Source organism: Mustela putorius, unplaced genomic scaffold (genome assembly GCF_011764305.1).
Source record: "Mustela putorius furo isolate JIRA1106 unplaced genomic scaffold, ASM1176430v1.1 tig00000738_pilon_pilon_pilon, whole genome shotgun sequence".
Classification (NCBI taxonomy): Eukaryota; Metazoa; Chordata; class Mammalia; order Carnivora; family Mustelidae; genus Mustela; species Mustela putorius.
In genome coordinates, this window is record NW_025421463.1 from 5,751,806 (window position 1) to 5,774,027 (window position 22,222).

At 53.8% G+C, this 22,222-nt stretch overlaps 1 protein-coding gene across 2 annotated transcripts in view; it reads right to left on the reverse strand.

Annotated features, from left to right (window-relative positions):
• Nucleotides 1-22,222, reverse strand: part of CACNA1I (calcium voltage-gated channel subunit alpha1 I) — a 114,461-nt gene that overhangs the window by 72,789 nt on the left and 19,450 nt on the right. For both annotated transcript variants that reach the window (XM_045083831.1, XM_045083830.1), the window contains exons 3-4: nucleotides 11,210-11,321; nucleotides 9,346-9,479 (exon numbers count right to left, since the gene is read on the reverse strand). In XM_045083831.1, the coding sequence (XP_044939766.1) occupies nucleotides 9,346-9,479; nucleotides 11,210-11,321 (246 nt within the window). The remainder of the gene's footprint in view (nucleotides 1-9,345; nucleotides 9,480-11,209; nucleotides 11,322-22,222) is intronic.

The window sequence follows — 22,222 nt, forward strand, 5'->3', positions numbered from 1 at the left end:
ACATAAAATGACTGAGATTTAACATCTTTCCAGGAAATACCCCTCCCAGGAGATGATTTCTGTGTGTTGCTGATAAAAATAGGGTGTTTCCTCAATCTTTGCAAGGGGCCCACGGGGGCTTTCTTAAAATGTAATTTAAGATGTAGCTAATGGAAAGGAAGCTGAGATGCTGGAAATGGCAGATCATCTGTCAGGAGGCAGCCCTGTGATGACTCAGGCATGCTCCAGCGGGTGACTAGACCACCAGCCCACATCGCTACCCCGCATTTAGCGCATAGTAGGTGTGCAACTGAGGGAGGTTAGGAGGGAGGAAATAATGGAAAGAGAGAATTAGGGAGCAATCACATTAACCCTTGACCTTGGCCAGCACTTTCTGGTTTACAGGTCACTTCCATCCAGACACCCTCACACAAATCCTATGAAACCAGAAAACAGGGATTCTGAAACCAACTTGGGCCAAGTTCAGAGTCAGGGAAAGTTCTGGGGCCTCAAAGTCCAAGGAAAGGCTGCATACACAAACCCCAGGCAGGTGGGACCCAGGGCACCACAGCAGCAGGAGAGCCGCATCTTCTCCACACAAGCCTCCACTCGGACGACAATACTCCAGTGACTTCATCTCTAGGTACAGCTGCCACACAAATACAGGAGTCCCAGGTAAATCAGAATTTCAGATAAACAATAAGACGTCATTTTTATGTATAGGTCCCAAATATGCCTCCCGATGTCTGCTTCATGAAATTTTGCATGTTACACTAGCCTCCTCTGGGTACGACCAGTGGACACAGCTGCTGGGAGCCAGACAGACACTCTGGGCTCTACCAGACTTTAGGGGGTAAATGTCCCTCTCGGAGGACTCAGCCGGCAGCCCTCTGAGGGCTGGTAAAGTTGCCCAGGTCCTCAGGGGCAGGTGGACTGGAATATTTTGGCCTCTGAAAAGGTAAAACCCTTCGTGTTGTGAGTCAGCATGGGCTCTGGGCCAGCCCTATGTGAGCACATCCCAGATCTGGGCCCTACAAGCTGTGTGACCTGGGGCAGGTTGCTGCTCTCTCTGAACCTCCATTTCCAAATGTGCAACATGGCATTAAGCACCCCTTCTCCCAAGTTCTCGGGATCGTGAGGACGTAAGGGAGCGCAACGCTGTCAGTAAGCACCACTTCTGGTAAACTTGCTGATTTCTGCCTACCCGGAGCTCCCTTCCCAGCTCTTGGGCGAACAGTCCTGGCATTCTGCGAAGTCTACGCTTCCCACTCTCAGGCCACGTGGCATGGGTGGGGCCCGGACTGGCGATCACCAATCAGAGCACAGCCTCATCCCAACCGCAGTGATTGGTTCAGGAATGAGCACATGACCCACGCCGGCCAATCCAAGTCAAGGAAGCTACGGTCCGCACTCCTTGGAGGGATTGTGAAAGGGAAGGGCCCCTTCCAGTGAGTCCAAGAGAGGGCTCTGAGGCCCGGGGCTGCCCTCTGCCACCCGCACCCCCCGGCAGGAAAGCTGCCGGGATGTATGTCAGCACAGAGCAAGGAGCAGAGCTGAAGATGGAAGGGCACAGTGTCTAGTGATCTCTTCCAGGATTCCGGATCAAATGGGCCCTGAAACCAGAGACCTCGCAGCTTTCAGGAAAGGAAATGATAAACTCCCCTAAACCAGAATCGGCAGGTTCCTTTCCCGTGTAACCGAGAGAGGCCTTCCGGATTCCGGATTCATGATTGACTGGTGTCGGCTTGTCAGCCTGTGGCCTGAGAATCTCCGGCGACTTACCCCTCAGCCCGCATAGCGTGTAGCATCTTGTTTCCATGGAAACAAACCCGAGTGGTTATCATTGCTCTCATCCACTCTACTCCACAGCAAATGAGAAAAACATCCATCCCAAGGTTCCCACTGGAATCTTCCCAGGTCCACACCCACCCAACGCCAGTTCAGCTTAAAAGAAAGTGGCTCCACACAGGGGTGGCTCAGTCGGTTAAGCACCTGCCTTGGGCCCAGTTCATGATCCCAGGGTCCTGGAACTGAGCCCGGCGCTGGGCTCCCTGCTCAGCCGGAAGTCTGCTTCTCCCTCTCCCTCTGACCCTCCCCCCTGCTCATAGTCCCGCTCCCATGCTCTCTCTCACTCTCAAATGAATTAAAAAAAAAAAAAAATCTTGGAAGGAAGGAAAGGAGGGGAGGAAGGATGGACAGAGGGAGGGAAGAGAAGAAAGGAAAGGAAGAAAATGGCTCCAGATACCCTCTCCTGCAGCTCCACAGTGCCTGGTCACAACAGATTCCAAGCAAACAAGTCATGGAGACTCCCCCTCCATGCTGGCCCAGAGCCAAGCTCTGGGGACTCTGGGATGTTGAGTCAGCCTCAGCCCTGCCCTCAGAGCCCCAGTGCTTGGAGCAGACAGACCTGTAGAGCCCAGGATAAATCAGGATGTAAAGACGGGAAGATCAGGAGGGTGCCCAGGTCTTGTTGACATAAGGAGTGCTTCCCTGACTCACAGATGATGCATACAGAGTCATGCCGGAGGGAGGCCAGCTCCAAAGGCTCCTGGAAACAGCCACAATGATGACACTCTGACTCCCATAACCGCAGCCTAGTCTGTGAGCAGGGACAGGCCTCTGCACAGCCTGGATGGCTTGAATTTGACTTTAGACTTCTCAACAGATCACACATCCTGCCCTGTCAGCCCAGGCAGAGCTCCTGAGGCTCCAGTGAGGCTTGGTAACATGACAGGGCCTCAGCTTTGGCCAAGAGCAGACAGAGAAACTCAGGCCCTAGGAGAGGAATGTGGCACACGCTGAGAGTTGCCCACGTAATGTGCACTCTCTCTTCTTCCAATCCTGCCTGGCCCCAGGGAACAATTCTTGGCTGATGGAGCCAAATTCAATGATGTTTTCTATTTTGCTGGCTATCCCTGCAGCTAAACGTGGCCACAAGACCCAGTTCTGGCCAAGTGTGCTAGCACGGAGGAAAGATCTAGGAAAGAAAATGTCTTCCTGATCCAAGTGGACAGGCACGACTGGTACAGCCCTGTTTCCTTTCATCCTTCCCTCCTTCGAGGCAGGCACGAAGCCCACAGCTTCAGCAGCTACCTTGTGACCATGAAAGGAAGGCCTGGAAAATCACAGACATTAGCCCCCACATCACAGAGCCATCATCAGCACGCATCGGCTTCAGAACTTCATGTTATGTTGGAAAAAACACCCCAGGATTTCCTCGAGCCACCGCTGATTGAGTCTTCTGTTACTTGCAGCCAAATGCTTCCCAGCAAGTTAAACAAAACCAGGACTCAACTCCAGCCTGTGGAGCCTCGCTCCCTGGGTTCACCTTCCAGCCCTTTCCCTTACCAGCCCGTGACCGTGGGCAGGTCTCTCCCTGCTACCGTGCCTCCTCTGTGAAATGCAACTCACCACGGTCCGTCCCTCGCAGAGGCAGTCTGAAGATGAAACCAGCAAATGCCCAGCTTGGCCCCGCAGTGCGCACTCGGCAAACAGTAGATGTTCTTACTTTTTATCACACCCCAGATGGAGCCGAGGAAGATTCAATTCCCTTTGCTTTCTAAAGAACCACGGACGGGCACTTCGGACAAAAGGACCTCCCAGCAAGCAACTGCAGAGGGGACGTGCCTGCCTGCTCTTTTTAGAAAGCTCCAGTCTGGGGTTGAGGAATAATTCTTATTGACATTTTGTTTCCCCAGAGCCTGTAAAAGTCAGGATGGGCAAGCTGTTCCCTGTGTGTGCTCACTCGCGCCCGAAAAGAGGTTCCCAGGGTCTGATGGACACAGAGCAGCCCCTCCTTCTCGCTCCCCGGCTGAGGGGCTGAGTTACTGACATTACTGCTATCTGTGTTAATATTTTTAATGATGATAAGAAATTCCTAGCAGGGGTCCCCACAGTTCTGTTCATGAGGTACGTCTGCCTGTCACGATCTGTCATAATACTCAGATCCCGGCCCCAGACCAGAGACGGGGCCCTCCTCGCGCTTCTTCCCCAAAACTGGGAGTCGTCATCTCCACTGGAAGCTCTCCCGGTCAAGGGCATCTTGAGGGTCAAATGAGTGAGAGCACCTGCACTGGGGCCAGCCGGGTGTTTGGTTAAAATGCAAATTCCTAGGTCCTCCATACCCAGATCCCTGGGTCTGGATCCTTGGGGTGGGAGGCCCGGGAACCTGCATTTTAACATGGACCTCCCCCCCACCCAGAGATCCTGTTGCTCCTTGAACTTTGAGGAGCACTGAGAAGGGGGGCAAGGCTGTGCATGTGTCTGAGGAGTGGAGAGGTTGGTTGCCTATTCCTGGTCTGCTTGTGGTCATCCCTTAGCTTCGTCACTTTCCTACACCGAGGCCCTCTCTGGGATGCCATCACAGTTGAAAGTTTTCAAGAGCTTTCTGACTCAAGGCAGCTCCTGTTCCCTGCATTCATCCAAGACGGGGTCCTCACCAGCCGTGCCCTTGGCAAGACTCTGCCTCAGCCTCATTCTGGAAAGGTCCCTGCAGCCCAGTCCCCCAGCCCTGGTTCACCTAAGAAAATCATCACTGGAATTCCTGGGGAAGATTTTAACAGAAGTGCCCAGGCCCCTCCCCACAGATGACAATGGCCATTCAGGTTTTTGGTTGGGGGAGGAGGTAGAAGTACCAGCACAATGCACCGAGAGAGATAGAGACATAGAGACTTGAGATAGAGAATATCTCAAGTTCAACAGTAACGCCATTGACTATTTCATGACTTCCTAATAGACAAGAGCAGAAAAGTGTAGTTCAGATAAGATAGTGAGGTGGGTTCAAGCATAACCCATATTTACTGGAGGTTTGTCCAACACTGAAAGAGAGTCTCTAGCGAGGTGCCCCAAGGCTCGCTCTCCTGAGCAGATCAAGCACAGGAAGTAAGTGTAATGAGTGATTGAATCAGGACTCCAAGGGATCACTGTAAGAGAAGATTAATGGCAAAACATGCAAAGTTTGGTACTTGGGTTAAGAAAAGGTCAACTGTGTCTAGTTCCAGGGTAGGAGAGACCTGGCTTGGAACGTGAACACAAAGGGCGTGGCAGGGAGCACAGCCGCTCAACAGGTCACCACATGGCACGGGGACAAGGACAGCCCATTCTCTCTGCCCCGTGAGCTGTCATTGGGAGTTTGAGGACCTACCCCAGGCCAGGCACCGTGACAGCCTCAAATGAGCCCAGCAGATGAGGTGGCCTCGGCTGTCCTCTGACCAATGGTGGCAGGTGTTGGGGACATTCCATGTGAAGACAGGGAGGGGCGTCTGGGTGGCTCAGTCAGTTAAGAATCTGCCTTCAGCTCAGGTCATGATCTCAGGGCCCTGGGATTCGAGCCCTGCATTGGGCTCTTTGCCCAGAAGGGGGTCTGCTCCTCTCGCTCTCTCCCCCTCTCCCCCTCCCCCTACTTGTGCTCTCTTTCTCTCATTCTCTCTCAGATAAATAAAATCTTTAAAAAAAAAAAAAAAAAAGGAAAGGAAAAGGAAAAGGAAAATGAGAGGGAGCCTCAAGGAGGAAAGAAACCGCCTTCCAAATTCTGAAGGATGTCGTGAGTCTGTCAGAGATGACCTCCCCTGCGGGTTCTGGGCCCCCTCTGCTATCAGGCCCCTGCCTCCCTCTCTGTCCCCATCTTTTAGCACCTGCCCACCCTCCCCAGGATCCTTAGGCTCCCAAATTCCCCTCACACGCCTTCCCCGAACAGCCCTGGGGGCCCTCTGCAGGCCGTCCCCCCTCCTTTAGACACTCTGCCCTCATCCTCTGCCCGTTCAGCTCTTATTCCCCGCTGGGGCCGCTCTTCTTCAGGGGGCATCCACCACCCCCCCCCGTGTAAATCAGGTCCCTGTTCCACAACATCATGGTCCTCTGCACTTCCTTGCAACAGCCCTGAGCCCAATTTAGAATTTACTTAGCATCATATTCTCTGTTTTACATCTGTTTTCTAAGCCATGAGATCATAATGGCATCTGTCTTGTTCAACCCAAGGCCCGGCATGTAGTAGGTGCTCAATAAATACTGATTTTTTTAAACAAACAAGTGAATGAATGTTCCCAGCAGATGGGAGCTACAGGAAGACAAATTTGGCTCAGTGAAAGAATTTTCTAGCACATCGGGCTGTCCCCATTTGGTATCAGCTGCTAGGTGAGTTCCCCACAGCGACAGCATGCGAGCAGGGGCTGACTGGATGTGGAGGTGAAGGCTCTGACCTCGAAGGAACCTTCCAGCGTGGAGACTGTCTCCTCCACAGCTTGAAAAAGGAGCCAGTAATTTGGGGAAGGGGAGGAGCAGGAAGGAAGAAAACGTCCTTGGGATGTCAGGCCCGTTACTCAGGAAACCTAACATTTATAGCACCAAGCGGGGCTGCGACTGGGGAGCTGGGCTGTGGAGCCTCGGGTTGTGGCTTCCCATCCTGCCCTCCGCACCCACACCATCCCTAGGCACAAAGGACAAGGACGACCTTGAGAACAAGACCGGTCTGGGTCACCCACATGTGTTCATGACTCTAGGAAAAAAGTCTCCATTGAACCTCCCCCCAACCAGGACCAGCTATATAATTTGTGGAACCCAGTGCTAAATGTAAATGCAGGGCCCCCCTTCAAAATCTAGAAGGAATTTCAAAACGGTGACATAGCAGAGCATTAAACCCAGCATGCCCCCCCCCATGACTGCGCATGCGTGCAGCCCTTGCTCTACCTGCCCCCGACCCCGCCACCGACCCCACACCTGCCCAGCGGGATGCTGGCCTATGGACCCCACCCAAGGACTGAGAGAAGATACCAGAGACCTTGCCAGTCCTCACTCTGCTCAGCTTTCAGTGTTTTAATTGCGCAGAGGGGGGAACTCAGCAACAGAGACTCTTCAAGTCAAAAGGGCAAGATGGGGGTGCTCGTAGGAGGCACTGAGTGGAACTGGCAAAGCAAATGCCTTCCCCCAAGCAGGAGTCAAGAACAGTTATCCTAAAACCTGGAAGTAAGGCACAGGGAGGTCAGTATTTCTCACCGTGTCATTTAGGAGCACTACTTAACAGACCCAGCTAAAGATTACTTCACTATCAGGGGGAATATCCCTTGGTTTTGTTCACTATTGACTGTTAATTAAAGGTCTGGCTGCTGTGAAATCACATTAACCTGCAGTTTTGTAAGTGATTTCTGCACAACAGAAAAGATAACCCAAGTTATCGTTTTATGACCCTATAAGTCGTTAACCAGTTTTGATTCCAACCTAACTCTCTCATCCCCACATTATCTCTCCAGTGCCTGTTTTCCTAATTCTGCTAAATCACGTGCCTTTTAAGATTTGTGTGCAGGTCATTTTTTTTTTTTAACTCTTTGGGGATTATACTTTGACTTCAAGGTCAGGAAAGGACTGTTAAGAAGCCTACTTCATATCCATAAGATGAGAGTCGAATGAATATCACACCCATAAAACAAGAATGGGTCTGAGAAACCCAGGAACAAGAAATGATCTTGGGAATTAACAAGACACAGGGGAGACGAATGATTCCAGGAGGGGCAGTAACTAGAAGAAAGGACATCGTTGGTGACTCAGAAGACAAGTCAACAAATTCTCCTCTAGTACAGATGAAACCTTTGAGGGAAAAGAGGGTAAATGCAGAGAACAGATACAGGAGGGAAATATCCACTTCATGGGACTGCCAGCAGGCAGCAGAGAAGAATGGACAAAACCCAAAAAGCCAATAAAAGAAATATATATATATATTTTTTGACGTGAAGAAAAATACCAGTTCTAAAAGGCTCCATGGGGAACAGTTCTATACCTAAACTTGCCCTAGTGAATTGTCTGAATTCTGAAGGTGAGGAGAAAACCCTACAAGGATCTGGCAGGGAAATAGCCAGGAAGAAGATTCAGACCTGTCCTGGACTCACCCGCAATTCGAGCTTGTGGATTTCAATGGGACCACATGCAGGGCTCTGAGGAGAGAAATTATGATTCCAGAGTGAAGCAGACAAAAACTGTCCTTCGCACAAGAAGATCAAAGGAATGTAGGTTTGGAGAGACAACTCTGAAAAATTACACTATCCAAACACCTTGTCTTTAAAACAACAACAAACGACTTAAGGATGGCCTCCAGCCAAAGCAAAATGAGAAGGAGAATGAAAGACTTGACCACGGGAGGGGCACAGTTCACGAGAAACCATATGAACCCAGCACAGCTTCCAGCAAGGTCCAAGTAATTGACAGAGTGGCAGTGAAGTTGAACTCTGTTCTCAGGAAAGCCTGCTGAGCAGAGGTGTAATGTTTTTTTTTAAACGCTGGTGGACAAATCATTTCATTTCAGAACATCCCTGTGGATTTCAGCATACACTGATTTCCCATCTCGGCTGGGTGCCTGTCTTCCCTCCTTGCCCTGTCCCAGGGGCACCTTGCATGCAAGCACACACACACGCACACACACTGACACACATACAAGAGTACTCGCACGTACACACTCGCGCACACGGCCACAGGCCTCCAGCCTTTCCCTCTCCCTCTCTGTCTCTTGCCCCTCTCAGTTCTGCCCTGTTGACCCATTACCGGGCACGATGAACACCTGCTTATCCTCCCACTCTTGTGTGTCACCTCCTCAGGAAAGTCCTCAAACCCCCAAGCCACCATGTTGTCTCAGAGATGCTCTCAGAAAACCACAGAGCTTCTCCTAGAGCTCTTGTCTGTGTGTGTGTGGCACGTTCACCTCCATAGCTGGTGGATGTCTCTCCCTGCACAGTAGCTGGGAAGAACGAGGCCTGTTCTGCGTTGGCTGTTCTTCCTACCCCATGCCTAGGACAGTGCTTCGAAGGAGCTCATTCGACCCTTGGCTGTTAGATGAATGCAGGAGTAGCCACCAGCCCAGTCTGACCCAGGAAAGCAGGAACAAGGCACAAAGCAGGGTCCAAGAGGCTCCAAATGGACTAACCTGCAACCTGGCTTCTCTCTGACTGTAGTTTGTGTCTTGACAGAAATAACCACAGTTTGGAGTCACACAGTGCCTGAGTTGGGGCTGTCTCTGACCTGCTGAGCGATTTAGGGTAATAGTTAACATTGATTGGGTACTCATTTTGATAGAGCCATACTTATCCTCATTTTACAGATGAGGAAACTGAGGCTCAGGTTACGTTTCTTTCTCAAGGTCCTACAGTTAGTGTGAAACAGACCCAGTATCAGCAGACAGTGCAGGAGGACACATGTCTTACCAGAGAGGGGAGGAAGTTCTGTCTGTCTAAGGCATTCAGCAAAGGGCCCTCATTCCTCCCACGCCAGGAGTCCAGGAAGGCCTTACCCAATGCAGCCTCTTCATAAACACCAAGAAGCCCCACAGATTAATTACATATGTCTGGTGTGCACCAGACGCTAAGACCTGTGATATACACTACCTACCCTGCCATGACAATGAAGAAATCCAGTCGATTCCATGTGTCCCCAAGGTAGCACTTCTTGCCAAAAATGCCCAGGGCCACCATCTTGAGCACCATCTCCATGGCAAAGAAGACGAAGATGAAGTCATCAAAGACCTGCAGGGGCGGGAGGAAGGCAGGAAGCAAGGGACGGTGTGAGGCTCTGGAGCAGAACCACAGGGTTGGAACCACAGTGTGGGGTGGGGACAAAGGCATGGACATGAAGGAAATGTCCTTCATGGAAAAGACCTGGAGACATCCCCTCTTGGGCAGGAAGAGAACCTCAGAGATCCTGGTCCAGTGGAGTCATTTCACAAATGAAGAGACAGGGGAAGGACCAGGCCTAAGGTCACACAGCCCATTCTTTTGTTCCTGAAAGTCAGGTCTACTGACAAGGGCCCCTAATGGGGGCAGGGCAAAGGGTTCTCCCTGATAACAGCGGCCAAGCACTGGGCTAGATATCCGATCTGCATTCTCTTTCCTAATTCCCACAGCAACCCCATGGATAGCCCCATTTTAGGGGCAGAAACAGACTCAGAGGGGTCAAGCAACTTACCCCAGAACATAAGAACATATTGCAGAACACAAGTGGCAGAATCAGAACTGACATTCAGGTCTGTCTGATTCCAAAGCCCACGTGGAAGGAGCTTTCTCAAAACAGATCTGATGCCCCTGTGGGCAGGTGTTAGGGCTGCCTTCCTCTGTTTAGAAAGAAGCCCCCAAATGCATCCCTAAGTATAGGCGCAAGGGAGTAGGTATTTCCTGAGCACAGGGCCTGGGTGGAATTCCTCTTTCCAGATCATCGAGGGCTGTGGTCAGTTCAACAAACGGGCCCACTTCCTGTGTGCCGGGAGGGAGGCTGGATGTCACGGACATAGAAAGGAGTCCTTGATGAATTCACCAGCTGGTTGGGAAGCCAGCCTGGTACCCAATGAGGCTAATCGGTTCTAACTCTCCTCAGGGGCCTGGGGCTGGATGAGGAGCTTGTCACCCTCTGAGACCCAGGAACTACCACCCCAGAGATTCGATTCTGCAGATCTGAGATGGGCCAGGTCTGCATCTTTAACAAGTGCCCCAGGGGGTGATTCTGAGACCCTGGGCTGCTTGAAGGCAGCTCAGAACTGCTGAGTCCCATGGAAACACAAGACACAGAAGGCAACTCCTCCCAGGAGGAATCTGGCTTTTCCAGGGGCAGGACATGGGATGAGGATGTTTATACACATCTGTAAAATGGGTATAACCCTAACACCTTGCACTCGGGTAGACAAGCGCTGCATGGGGTCATGGCAGGTCGCCCGGGAGATGAGAACAGGAGAGATACAGGAGGCTGGCTCCTGACAGGAACTGACAGCAAATTACAGAGTTTAGCCTTCATTCCAAGAGCACCAGGAGCTAAGGGCAGGCTTTGAGCAGAGGAGTGTCAGGGTCACCGGCACTCCAGTGGCATGGGGCAGTATGGTTAGCCTGGGATTGGGGAGACCAGGAGAAGGCTTGGGGAAGCTCGGAGCTAGGTTGGGAAGATGGGGGCCTAGACTAGGGCAGAGGCTCCAAAATATAGAGGGCATGAAGGGGAGAAAGGATCAAGAAGGGGAATGGGTAAGACCATTTGTGAACGATGAAGAGGCCAGCCTGTTGAGCGAGAGCAGGCCACGTGGTGGGCAGGAGCGCGGCAGGCAGGGCGGGGCAGGGGCAAGCAGGCAATGTACGGCAGAAGGGGCGGAGTATGGCACACAGGTATGGAAGGTAGGGCGAGAGGTGGTGCACCGAGCTAGTGGGTGGGGCAAGGCCGGTGGGGGCGGGGCCTCGTGGGCGGGGCGTAGCAAGCCAGGCCGAGTGGGCCGCCTCACCTGCAGGATCTTGCAGCGGTCAGACAGGCAGTCCATGTCGTCGCAGGGCTGGTACATGCCAAGTGTCACGCAGTTCAGCAGGATCACCAGCATGCTGACACATTCAAACCATGTACACACCGAGTCAAGGACAAAACAGTTAGGAAGACGGTAACCAAGGGAGGGCTGAATGCTCCCTGGAGTATAATGCCCCGCCCACCACAAATACAGGCACATACCCTGGTGCCTTACCGATGCCTCCCCTGAGTAGGTCAATGCCCAAGTTTTCAAAACCCTTGGAGACAAGCCCAGCCTAGCCACCTCTCAACAGACATGGCTGCCAGTGTGGGACCCACCAGAGGACCCAAATCCTACCAAGCCCCTGCTCTCGAGGACCCCTCCCCTATTTCCTTGCCCCAGCCTAAGTGTTCCCTTTGGGGCCAGGAAATGAGAAATCCAGAGAGGCGCAGTTGGCAAGCCATCTCTGGGCTATCCCTGCCTGGCCATCTCTGAACACTTCCTTCTGACCATCATTAACTCTGACCACCTCTCTCCTCCCCTGACCTATGCCTCCTCCGTGTCTGCCCCAGGGCTGGGGCTGGCGCCTACAGATGGCCTGTGCAGTGTGGCTGGGATGCGCTGGACACCCCCGTCCTTCCCTCTTCTTCCACGACAGGGGTTAGAACTCATCACTAGATTCTGGAATATCTGAGCCTAGGCCCTCACCGGCTTTTGCACCAAGAGGAATGAAACTCAGTCTCCAGAGGCCCGGCGAGGCAGAAAGTCTCACGCAGCCACCAGCTTTAGGCAGGGACTCTAAGACACTGTTATGTCTAAAGTTGTCTTGTTGGCATGCTTGTGGTCTTTACCCCAACCAGAACCTCCATTCCAAGGGGACAAGGGTTTTGCATTCATCCCTCTAACAGCGACAGGCATCTAGTAGGAGCTCCGTAAACGTCTGTTGCATGAATAAGTAAATCTCTACAGGCCCTGACCATTCTGATATCCTGTGATTCTTGTGTGACTCCAAATGAAAACCCTGGCCCCTTGCTCTAAACTGGGATGTAGCCACGCTAGCCAGACCCCACCCACTGGGGGTGAACACCTCTTCTTGCCTGACGGAGAATGGACCTGGTTTCCCTGGCAACGGCCTCCCTCTCATCCCTAGGCCCTCGCTCACCTTGGGATGTTGCCTTCCTTCCTACCTCTCCTTCAGACCTTCCTGGCCCAGCCAAGCTCCTTCCTACCCCCGCCCCCCACCCCACCACCACTCTCCTGCCATAGCCTGTAATTAAGCACAGTCCCTGCCAGGGCCCCCTTCTAGCCCGAGACTGCTCTGAACAGCAGCCTCGTCATTAATTAACTTTTCTGAAGTTCAAGCGTTCTAATTACCAGTGAACATCCCTCGTCCCCCTTCCTTTTCCCCTTGCCTGCCACACTTTCTCTCCTCCCAGCTGCCTCCTCCACTCCCTCTGCCCTCCCCGCCAGCTTCAAGTTCAAAGGACTCTTAGCAGGTATCTCCCAGGAGCCCAGAACCCCCACTTCTTACTCACCGGGACCCTGGGTAATGGAGGTCAGCAGGCCCATTGTACAGATGAGGAAAATGAGGCTCAGAGAAACTAAGGGCCTCGCCTAGGTCTCACCGCTGGGAAGTACCAGAGCTGAGATTCACCCCAGGCCTGCTGGACTCCAAGCCAGGGCTCTCCTCTGTGATACATGGTCTGTCTCTGCCTGTGATTTCCCCCTCCCTCCCCTGAGGACTCAGACCATCCCCAGTGTCTCTCGCCTGGGCACTGTTCTGAAGCTCCCAGCCTCCAGCTCTGATCTCTGCCCCTCCAATCTGCCCCACACGGTCACCAGGCGAGTGCTGTGTGTCCAGTACGATCTGAGCACTTTGCAAGCATCATCTCAGTTAATTCTCAGAGTGCTGTTGGAGTCCCACTGAGAAATGAGGAGCCTGAGACACAAAGGGGAAGCTGATTTGCCCCAGGTCACCCGCTGGAAAAGAACAGAGCTGAGATTCAGAACCAGGACCTGCTTTGCTTGCCCCCGGGCCATTGGGCCACTGCCAGATTAATCTGCCTGAAGCCCAGCTCTGATTATGCCCTTCCACAGTTCCAAAACCTTCCATGGCTCTTGCGCTCTCCTTAGCCTGACACCCAAGGCTGCCCACACCCTGAACTCAGCGAATTCTTCTGGCCTTACCTTCCACCCGTTGGCCTTGGCATGCACTGAACTTCTTGCTGTCCCCAAACATACCCTTTGCATGTTCTACTGTCTACTTGTTCTACTTCTACTGTCGCTACCAGGCAAACACCTACTCATCCTTCACAGCCCTGTTCATTTGTCCCTTCTTCTTGAAACTTCCCTTGAAGCACCTTTCCCCATTCACAAAGTGGTGGCTCAGCCTCCTCTCTGGAAGTGCTCCCTATCCACTTGGTCTAGCTTGTACCACAGTAATGAACTTGGCAGTAACCACGACTACTGTGTGCCAAGTCCCTAGGGACATGGCCCCGGCTCTCATCACTTCTCACTGGGGGCAGATGGGGAAACAGGCCTGGAGAGCTGGAGTGACCTACCCAAGGTCACACAGCCAGTAAGCGGCCCAAAGGACCTGACTCAGTGGTGCCCAGAGCCACTCTGTGGTGCTGCCTCTGTTGCCGCCCACTGCACACAGTCCCTCGAGGAGGCAGACGGAGTGCTTTCACCTCTAGCTTGCTCAGCTCAGACATTCAGAAGTGGACAGTCCCAGCCCTGCCCTGAGGCACTCGGGGAAATCCCAGATGGCGGAACCTGGGCCCTTTCCAAGAGCCCGGGAGGTTCAGAAGTCAGGCCAGAGCTGGCGTTGGTGCCCACGGTTCCTGACATGCTCCCCACTGGCTCAGGGATCAAAGGCACCAGCCCTCCTTGCAGCCGAACCAGACCCCGCAGCGTGGGGACGGAGGACTATCAGAGGGAGTCAAGGTCTCCAGGCTGCGGAAGTCCGTGGCCTGGCCCCATGCCTCAGATTTCCACCATTAGTCATAAGCGGCGAGGAACATAACACTGGCACAACTCCGAGGTTCCAGGGCCGTTTGAGGGAGGACAGAGGCCCCAAGAGGGCAGTCAGGATTTCTAGGTAACAGGGCAGGCCAAGACTTGAGTGCTGGCTCCACAAGGGCCAAGAGTCTTCCATGACGCCCGCTGCCTCTCACAGCGAGGCTCAAAGCCACCACATAGCGCCTGAGACCATGCAGCGGGGACCCCATCACCTGCCCTGCTTCATTGGCCAGGCCCTCACCCCTGCCAGAGTTCCTCGTCAGAGAACAGTCCCACCAAAGTCTGCGGGAAGGAACTGCTCCAATCCCCCACTGCGCAGATGGGAAACTGAGGGACAGAGAGCCTTCCTTGCAACACAGCGAGCCAGGAGCAAAAGGACCCTCAGACAACAGAGGGGGTCCCTGAGCCAAGGCTGGATTTCAAAGAGACACCAAAACCCCATGTTTCCCCAAAGGTCCAGGCTCGCAGGTATCACACCGGCTCAGCTTAGCCAGGAGATTCGACCCAAGACGGGCATCCACGGGCACCTCAGAGGAACAGGGATGGGGGAACAGATCAATGGCCACCCAACAAAGCTTCCTTGGCAGACAAAACCTTCCCAGACCCCCACCCCCCGGCTGGGGGCAAACTCCTATTCATCCTTCACAGCCCTTCAAAAGAAACGAAGGGTTCTTGGGGGCTGCAGAGGCACCACACCCCACCCCCGGCCCTGGCAGAAACCTCAGCCCCCCCTACAGCCAGCCTCCACCCTTTCCCCCTGCTCTGCTGGCCGTGCCTCCCATGGCCCTCAGAGCCCAACAGCGAATCCATGAGCACATACTGAGCGCCTGCTGTGTGCTGGCCCCAGGTTGTCAGCAGCGATGAAACATTTCTCAAGTGCGCTGCAATGTCTGTTTGCCAAAGCACCTTCCAATCAAACAGCTCGCACTATCTCATTTAAACCCTCCAACAAGCACTTGCCCCAAAACAGAGAGCCTGTGCAGCCATGGGCTCGGGCCCAGGGCTCGTCATGCGGTGGGTGGCACAGAAAGCCCTCTTTGTCAGCCTCTCCCATAACAGGGGCCAGGGTTTCCCATCCTTTGGCTTGGTAGGGGAAAGCCAAGTCACCAGCAGAGGACTGAAATCCCCTGCTCTCCCGGCCTGCTGACTACCTAGCATGACCTTGAGTGAAGAAGATGAGAGGCTATCACAGCCTCTCGGACCCGTGTCTGCCGCCCAAGGGCCGAATCTTCACTAACAGCCTTCTAAAAAGAATCAATCAGTTCAGGCCAGGCAACACTGAGCAGCCCCCCCGAAACTTCAGCAAAGTCCCCTAGAACTGGCAAGTGCTGCCATTATCTCCATCTTACAGAGGAGGAAGTTGAGAAGGAGCTGTGGCTCCAAGGGCTCCTGCCACAGCCGTTGAAGGTCACACAGCTGCCATGTGACAGCGGCGGGATTTGAATCTGCTTCCCCCCAGCCCCCACCCCGCCCCGCAGACTCCTAATCCTGCGTTCCCAGCCCTGTGCCCTGCCCACCCCAGACATGGAGCCGGGAACATGAGAGGCCCTCGACCGGCATGTGCTCAGTGGAATATTTGCTTTTTAATTCTCACCCACATCATCTCCTCCCGATTGGACCAGGGTCACAGGGGAGCTGGGAGTCAGGAAGCATGACACGTATGGCTAGGAGGCAGGGCTACTGGGAGGGCAAGCCTGTAGGGGGAGGGTGCTGGGTGCTGGTCTCAAGGTCCCCAGTCAGTGAGAAGTCCAGCTGAACCACTGTCATCACTCCACTCCACGTCCCAGCCGCTGTCTCGAAAACTGGAGGGACAGGGTCACCTGGGAAGCCCACCAGGCCAAAGGCCTCCTCAAACCTGCCACTTCCTGGGGAGAAGAGTGACCGGCTGGAGGGATAGTACCTGACGCCCCAGCAGGCCCCTCGGGGCAGTGTCCTCTCCAGGAGCCAGAGCCGGAGGCCAGCACGGTTACCATGGTGACCACCACCCTCCATCCAGTAGGCCCAGATGACAGTCACAGTTTCTGTAATTCGGAGGGCTCTGGGAGGGGGGGTGGGGGCATGAGCGCTGGGTTTGGCTGAGACAGCCAAATTTGTTTTTATTTTTGTCAAATCTGAAATCTAATCCATTTCCCAGGGTGCACCTCAGTTGTCTAAATAAATCAAGTGGAAGGAAAGGCTGGAAGCGGCATCATCCTAGACCAGAGAGGCAGGGAAGGTGAGCCAGCCCTGACATGGGGGTCCTTCCCTTACTGGTCCTCAGTGTGTCCCAGGATAGGAGCTCAGGCCTCCCGTCCTCAAAGGCTGGGGCCTGAGGTTCCAGATCCCAGTTCTTAGGACAGCTTCTCCAAGGCCAAGTCCACAGGCCTCCACAGAGCACCTGCTGTATCCTGGCCCGTGCATCAGGGCTCTGAGATGAACCAGGCTGACACCTGCCCTCGAGGTCCCCAGAGCACGTCCTTGTCCTAGGGCCCGGCCGTGGTGTGTGGCTACCATTCTGAATGACAACTATGCTCTAGATTCGTGAACTGATTCATTTAACCTGTCTTAGGAGCAAAAACCACTCTGGAAATCTGTTCGGCATCTACTGAAGTGAAGCAGAGGCCCCTGTTAGGAGCCAGCAGGGCCACTCCTAGGTGTGCACCCCGGAGAAATTCTGACAGAAGTCCACACAAAGGCCTGTGGCAAAATGCTCACAGCATCCGTAATGGCCCAAGTATGCGTCATCGGGAGAATGAGTCGGGCAGCAAATTTCAACCAGGAATGATTCTGACCCCTGGGGGACAGGTGGCCATGTCTAGAGACATTTTTGATCGCCCCAGTAGGGGGAAGCAGGGCACTGGCATCTAATGGGTGAAGACCAGAGACGCTGACGGACATCCTACAATGCACAGGAAAAATTCTCCAGCCCCACGGGTCAGCAATGCCGAAGCTGAGAAAGCCAGTGGCACGGCCATTTATGGAACGTCCCCAAGCCACGACAAAGAGCAAACCACCGACAGGCACAAAGGCAGAGACGGAGCTCACAGGCCTAACGCTGGGGAGCAGAAGCTGGGTAAGGACAAAGAGCGTGTGGAAAATCAGGCAAAGCAAACCGGGCAGTGATGGAGCTCAGAACAGTGGTGACATGGGGGGGGGGGCGCCCTTCCGGGGTGGGGTGTGAGGGAGCTTCCGGGGCGCTCTCCATCTTTTGGAGAAGTTCTTGCTGGCCTGAGTGCGGTCACTGGAATATATTGCTACGGGAAAATGCCCTGAGCTGGACACAAAGATTATAAAGGGCAACAAAGGGGCGCCTGGGTGGCTCAGCAGCTAAGCTCCCAACCCTTGATCTCAGTTCAGGTCTTGATCTCAGGGGCATGAGTTTGAGCCCCGAGTGGGGCTCCAGGCTGTGTGTGAAGCCAACTTAAAAAGGGGAGGGGGGCGGCACCTTCGAGGCTCAGTAGGTTAACCCTCTGCCTTCGGCTCTGGACATGATCCCAGGGTCCTGGGATCGAGCCCCGCGTCGGGCTCTCTGCTCAGCAGGGAGCCTGCTTCCTCCTCTCTCTCTCTCTGCCTGCCTCTCTGTCAAATAAATAAATAAAATAAATAAATAAAATCCTGTCAAATAAATAAATAAAATCTTTTTTTTAAAAAAGGAAGGGCAATTGCTATAAGGAAAAATAAAAGGCAACAAGCACCTGCTGGGGTGGTCACTGCCACAGACCGCACCCCCGTCCCCATGTCAGCCTTCATCACAACCCTGCACAGGAGAGAACAACTGATTTGCTGAGGCCAAGCTAGTGAGGGATTTGAACCTCTCACCATCATATCTCCTGTCTCCTGTTTGTTTAAGGATTTGTTCCTCCTGGGGCGCCTGGGTAGTTCGGTCAGGTAAGTGTCCAACTTTGATTTCGGCTCAGGTCATGATCTCAAAGCTTCGAGATTGAGCCCCACCTTGGGCTCCTCATTGGGCATGGAGCCTGCTTTGGACTCTCTCTCTCCCTCTCCAAAAAAAAAAGATTCATTCCTCCCATGCCCATAGCAACCTCAGGAGCTAGGCATGGCAGACATTGTTACACCCACTTCACAGACACAAAAATGAAGGTCCAGATGTTTGCCAAAGGTCACACAGGGATTGAGTTGGGACAAAAAGCTCCTCCATAGAGTGGACAGATTTGCTGGGCAGATGGTCCTAGACCTCTCTACTTACATGCTTCCAGCAGTGGGGAGCTCCCCACATGACACACAGCCCTGCCTGGGCTGGACTGGTTCTGCTTCTATGCTAGAGTCTTGGTGGGCTGAGAACACTTAGAGGGTCCAGATGAGGGAGTGAGCACTCCCTTCATTCCCTGCCCCCAATCCCACTTCTTAGAGGCCCCTTAATTTGAGAATGCATTGAATTTGGCCAAAGTCTCTGATTCCCAGATGCCCAGCAGGCCTCGGTGCCCAGCGCAGACAGCCGGAGTGGGGGAGGCGAGGGAACAGGGGCTGCCAGCTTGGAAGAAAACCCAGGGCGGACGGTCCATGGGATGGGAACTCCAGCCAAGGAGGCTTCAGCCCCCGCTGATGAAAAGGGGAGGGCGAGGCAGCCCGCTGGGGCCCAGGATCCCACAGGCTGGGGGCTGATCCAGCCTCAAGAGCCCACCTGCAAAGAAGGTGTGCCACCAGAAACCCTCCTGGAGTCCTGGGCAGGAGGTACAGATGCTCCCCCGAGCCCTCACAATGTCTCGGATGTCACCCTCCCCATTATATTAACTATCAAACTGAATGTGGTCTGTCCTGGTTTCTCACCACCAACCCAGGCTCTGCTGACTCAGGGCAGAGGGTATCCATCCCTCTCTGCGCCCAGAGCTCTACCTGTAACAGCTGCCCATGAGCCAGCAGCCTCAGAAAGGAGTGAGGTCCCCATCACCTGGAGGTATCAAGGACCCAAAGGAAGGATTTCTGTGCTGGAGGGATTTGCACCCTCTTTTCCCACCCTCTACCCCCCTCTTCTCCCTTTTAACATCCATCACTCCCTGTCCCTTTACTCTGCACCCCTTCACCGAGACCCCCCCCAGGTCTGGCCCACCATGGCTCTGGGAACCCCATATGAAGAAGACACAGTCCCTGCCCTCCAGAAACACAAGCAGACACTTGGTGGAGACACAGACATTCTTGCTCGGTCTCCTGGGGGCCTGTCCTCCACCACACGTCTGCCCTGCCTGCCAGTGACCACACAGGGGGGGCCCCACATATACACTCCCACGGAGCGCCACAGCCCTTCGGGCACCCTCCTCTTCGTCCATCTGGCCAACAGCCCTGGGCACGGCCAGCCCACTCTCCTGCAAAAGCAGTTCTGAGGCTTTTCCGGACCCCCAGGGAAGTTCACGAGCCCCTTCTCGCAATCACATTTTCAATGCATACATTTTTTTAATGCCTAGAATTAGAAAGGAAGGAAGCCAGTTATGCTAAAATAGTTGTCAAAACATTAAAAAAAAAAAAAACTGGGGATGGAGCACCACACGAGATCCATTATCGACACGAAGAGCCAGAGCCAGCAGCTGGTCAGATATGTGCGAGCTTAGAGCCCCGAGGAAGTCCACAACCACCCCAGCGGGACAGGCGAATACCACTAGTGAGTCACAGGAGCTGCCCATACTCACCCCGCAGTCTCTCACCTCCGTCACAACAGAAAGGCTCAATTTCACTGAGACACCCATGGAAACAAATATGCAACCTGTCCCCATCCAAGTTCAAGAACCCCAGGTGAAGATCCTTATTCTAGAAACTCTCTTCCTCTTGGGCCCCAAGGATACCACAAGGACCTAGGCAGGTCCTCCTCCTACTTCTTGGCTGTGTCCCTCAAATGCTCCCCACCCTCTGGTCTCTCCTCTCCTCTCCTTAACCACACACCTACTCCCACGGCCCCAACTCTGCCAGTATGAGGGTCGGCAAGCCGACCAGGTCCAAAAATCTATCCCAGCCCTGGGCCCATTCACTGTCAAGCAACAGAGACACCTTCTAGGATGTCTCTGGGACCCTCAAATTCATCATAACAGAGTAGGTCCTATTCTCCCCAAACCACCAAGTTTTCTGCTTTCTCAACCCCAGTGAATGATCTTCCCCAACCACCACCAATGCTGGATGTTGTCCAGAGGAGAACCCTCCAGAGGCTCCCTCCCCCTCAGAGGGGGTTGAACCCCTTGTGCCTCTCAGAAACCTGTCCATTTCACCACCTAAATCTCTTCCTTCCAGATGCAATTCTGTACCTCCACGGCCCCAGGCAGGCTGTTCTCCCTCACCCCCGATCTGAATCATACCCAGAGGGTTACTCCAGAACCAGAAGCCTTCCATGGCTCCCACTGCCTTCCGGAATTTCCAAACTCCTTGGCTTGACACTGAAGACCCCTTGTGTAAGTTCTCTCGGTCAGCCTCATCTCTGTCCACACACCCTCCACCTCCCACCTCGCTTGCTAGGGTGCCTGTCACTGAAAGCTTCGCTGCACACCTACTATGTGCAGGGCTGAGGGCCATGGCCTAAAGAAGAGACAGGCATGAATGGAACATGGGACCCACAGCCTAGAAGGTGAGGAGAACAAGTTAGGTACAAAAAGCCTTGTCGACAATGTATAAGAGGAGGGCTTGAGTGGACATTGAACATGTGGGTGGCAGGGTGGATGGGAGACTGGGGCAGGTGTGCTGATCAACCAGTATCTGCCACACAGGTGAATGGATGGGTGAGTGGATGGGTTGATAGATGGATAGACAGGAGCGTGGGGGTGGGGCCTTGGGTTTCTGGATGAATGAATGGGTTCATGGTCTGGGAGGGGGAATGAATGCATGAATGTAAAGGTTAGGTAGACGGATGATGGGCTGATGGGCAGATGAATGGATGAAGAGATGGGAAGATGGATGGATGGATGGATGGATGGATGGATGGATAGACGGACGGAGAGACGGACAGGCGAATGGGGAGATGGATGCGTAGGTGTATGGGAAGGCGTTGAAAACGTGATGCTCTTATAAATGGCAGCTCAAGGGTTCAAACCCAAGTTTATTTGGCCACAGGAAACCTTCAGGTTGGGATTCAGCACTGTCTCTTCTTCCTGCCCCAGAGATCCCCCCGCCTCAGTCCCTACCCTCCTCGCCCCAATGGGCTCCGTGCTGTGCTCACACTTTGAGAACTTCTAGAGATCCCTGGAACCACCTAGGCCGGGGGTTTGGGCCTCAGCACTATTGACATTTAGGACATGATAATTCTTTGTCACAGGACGTTGTCTCCTCACGGGACACTGTCTCTTCACGAGATGCTGTCTCCCGCATTGTAGGATATTTGGGCTTTATCCACTAGAAACCAATAGAACACCCTCCCCAAGTCGTGACAACCAAGAATGCCTCCAGACATGGCCAAATCTAGGGGCAAAATCATCCCAAGTGAAAATCACTGATACAGCCTAACTTCCCCCACCCCACAATTTTATAGATGAGACAGCTGACACCCAGAGAGGAGGAGTGACCTGCCTGAGCTCAGGAGCTTGCACTTAGTGGAGCCCAGACCAGGTCCTGGGGGACAGTCAATCCCCAGTCACCTCCTCATTCAACGGAGGGGTGCGGTGGAGAGCCTCTCTTGCCACTCTCTGGGGGGGAATCCAGGGGCAGACCTTGGGCACCCGCTCTCCTCACCTCCACCCTGGCCCTCTCCATGCCAGCACCCCACACTCTCCCATTCCTACAGCCCCTCACAGTTAGCCAAGCCTTCCCCTGCTGCTTTCTCAGACAGACAGAAACTGTCGTCCAGAGAGGCTGAGCTATGTGCTCAGCACCACACAGTAGGAAGCACCCACATCAGGATTTGAACTTGGGGAGAGAAGAGGGAGACCAGAGCACAGGTCCACAGGGCAGACGGGGCCAGAAGTGCGGAAGGCACCTCCACAGGAGAGCTGGAGAGAGATTAGCAGGGAGACATTCTGGCTGATTAATAAGACGGATCGATTTCTCTCGGAGAGAAACAAACGGGGCTGTTTGTCTCCCAACAGG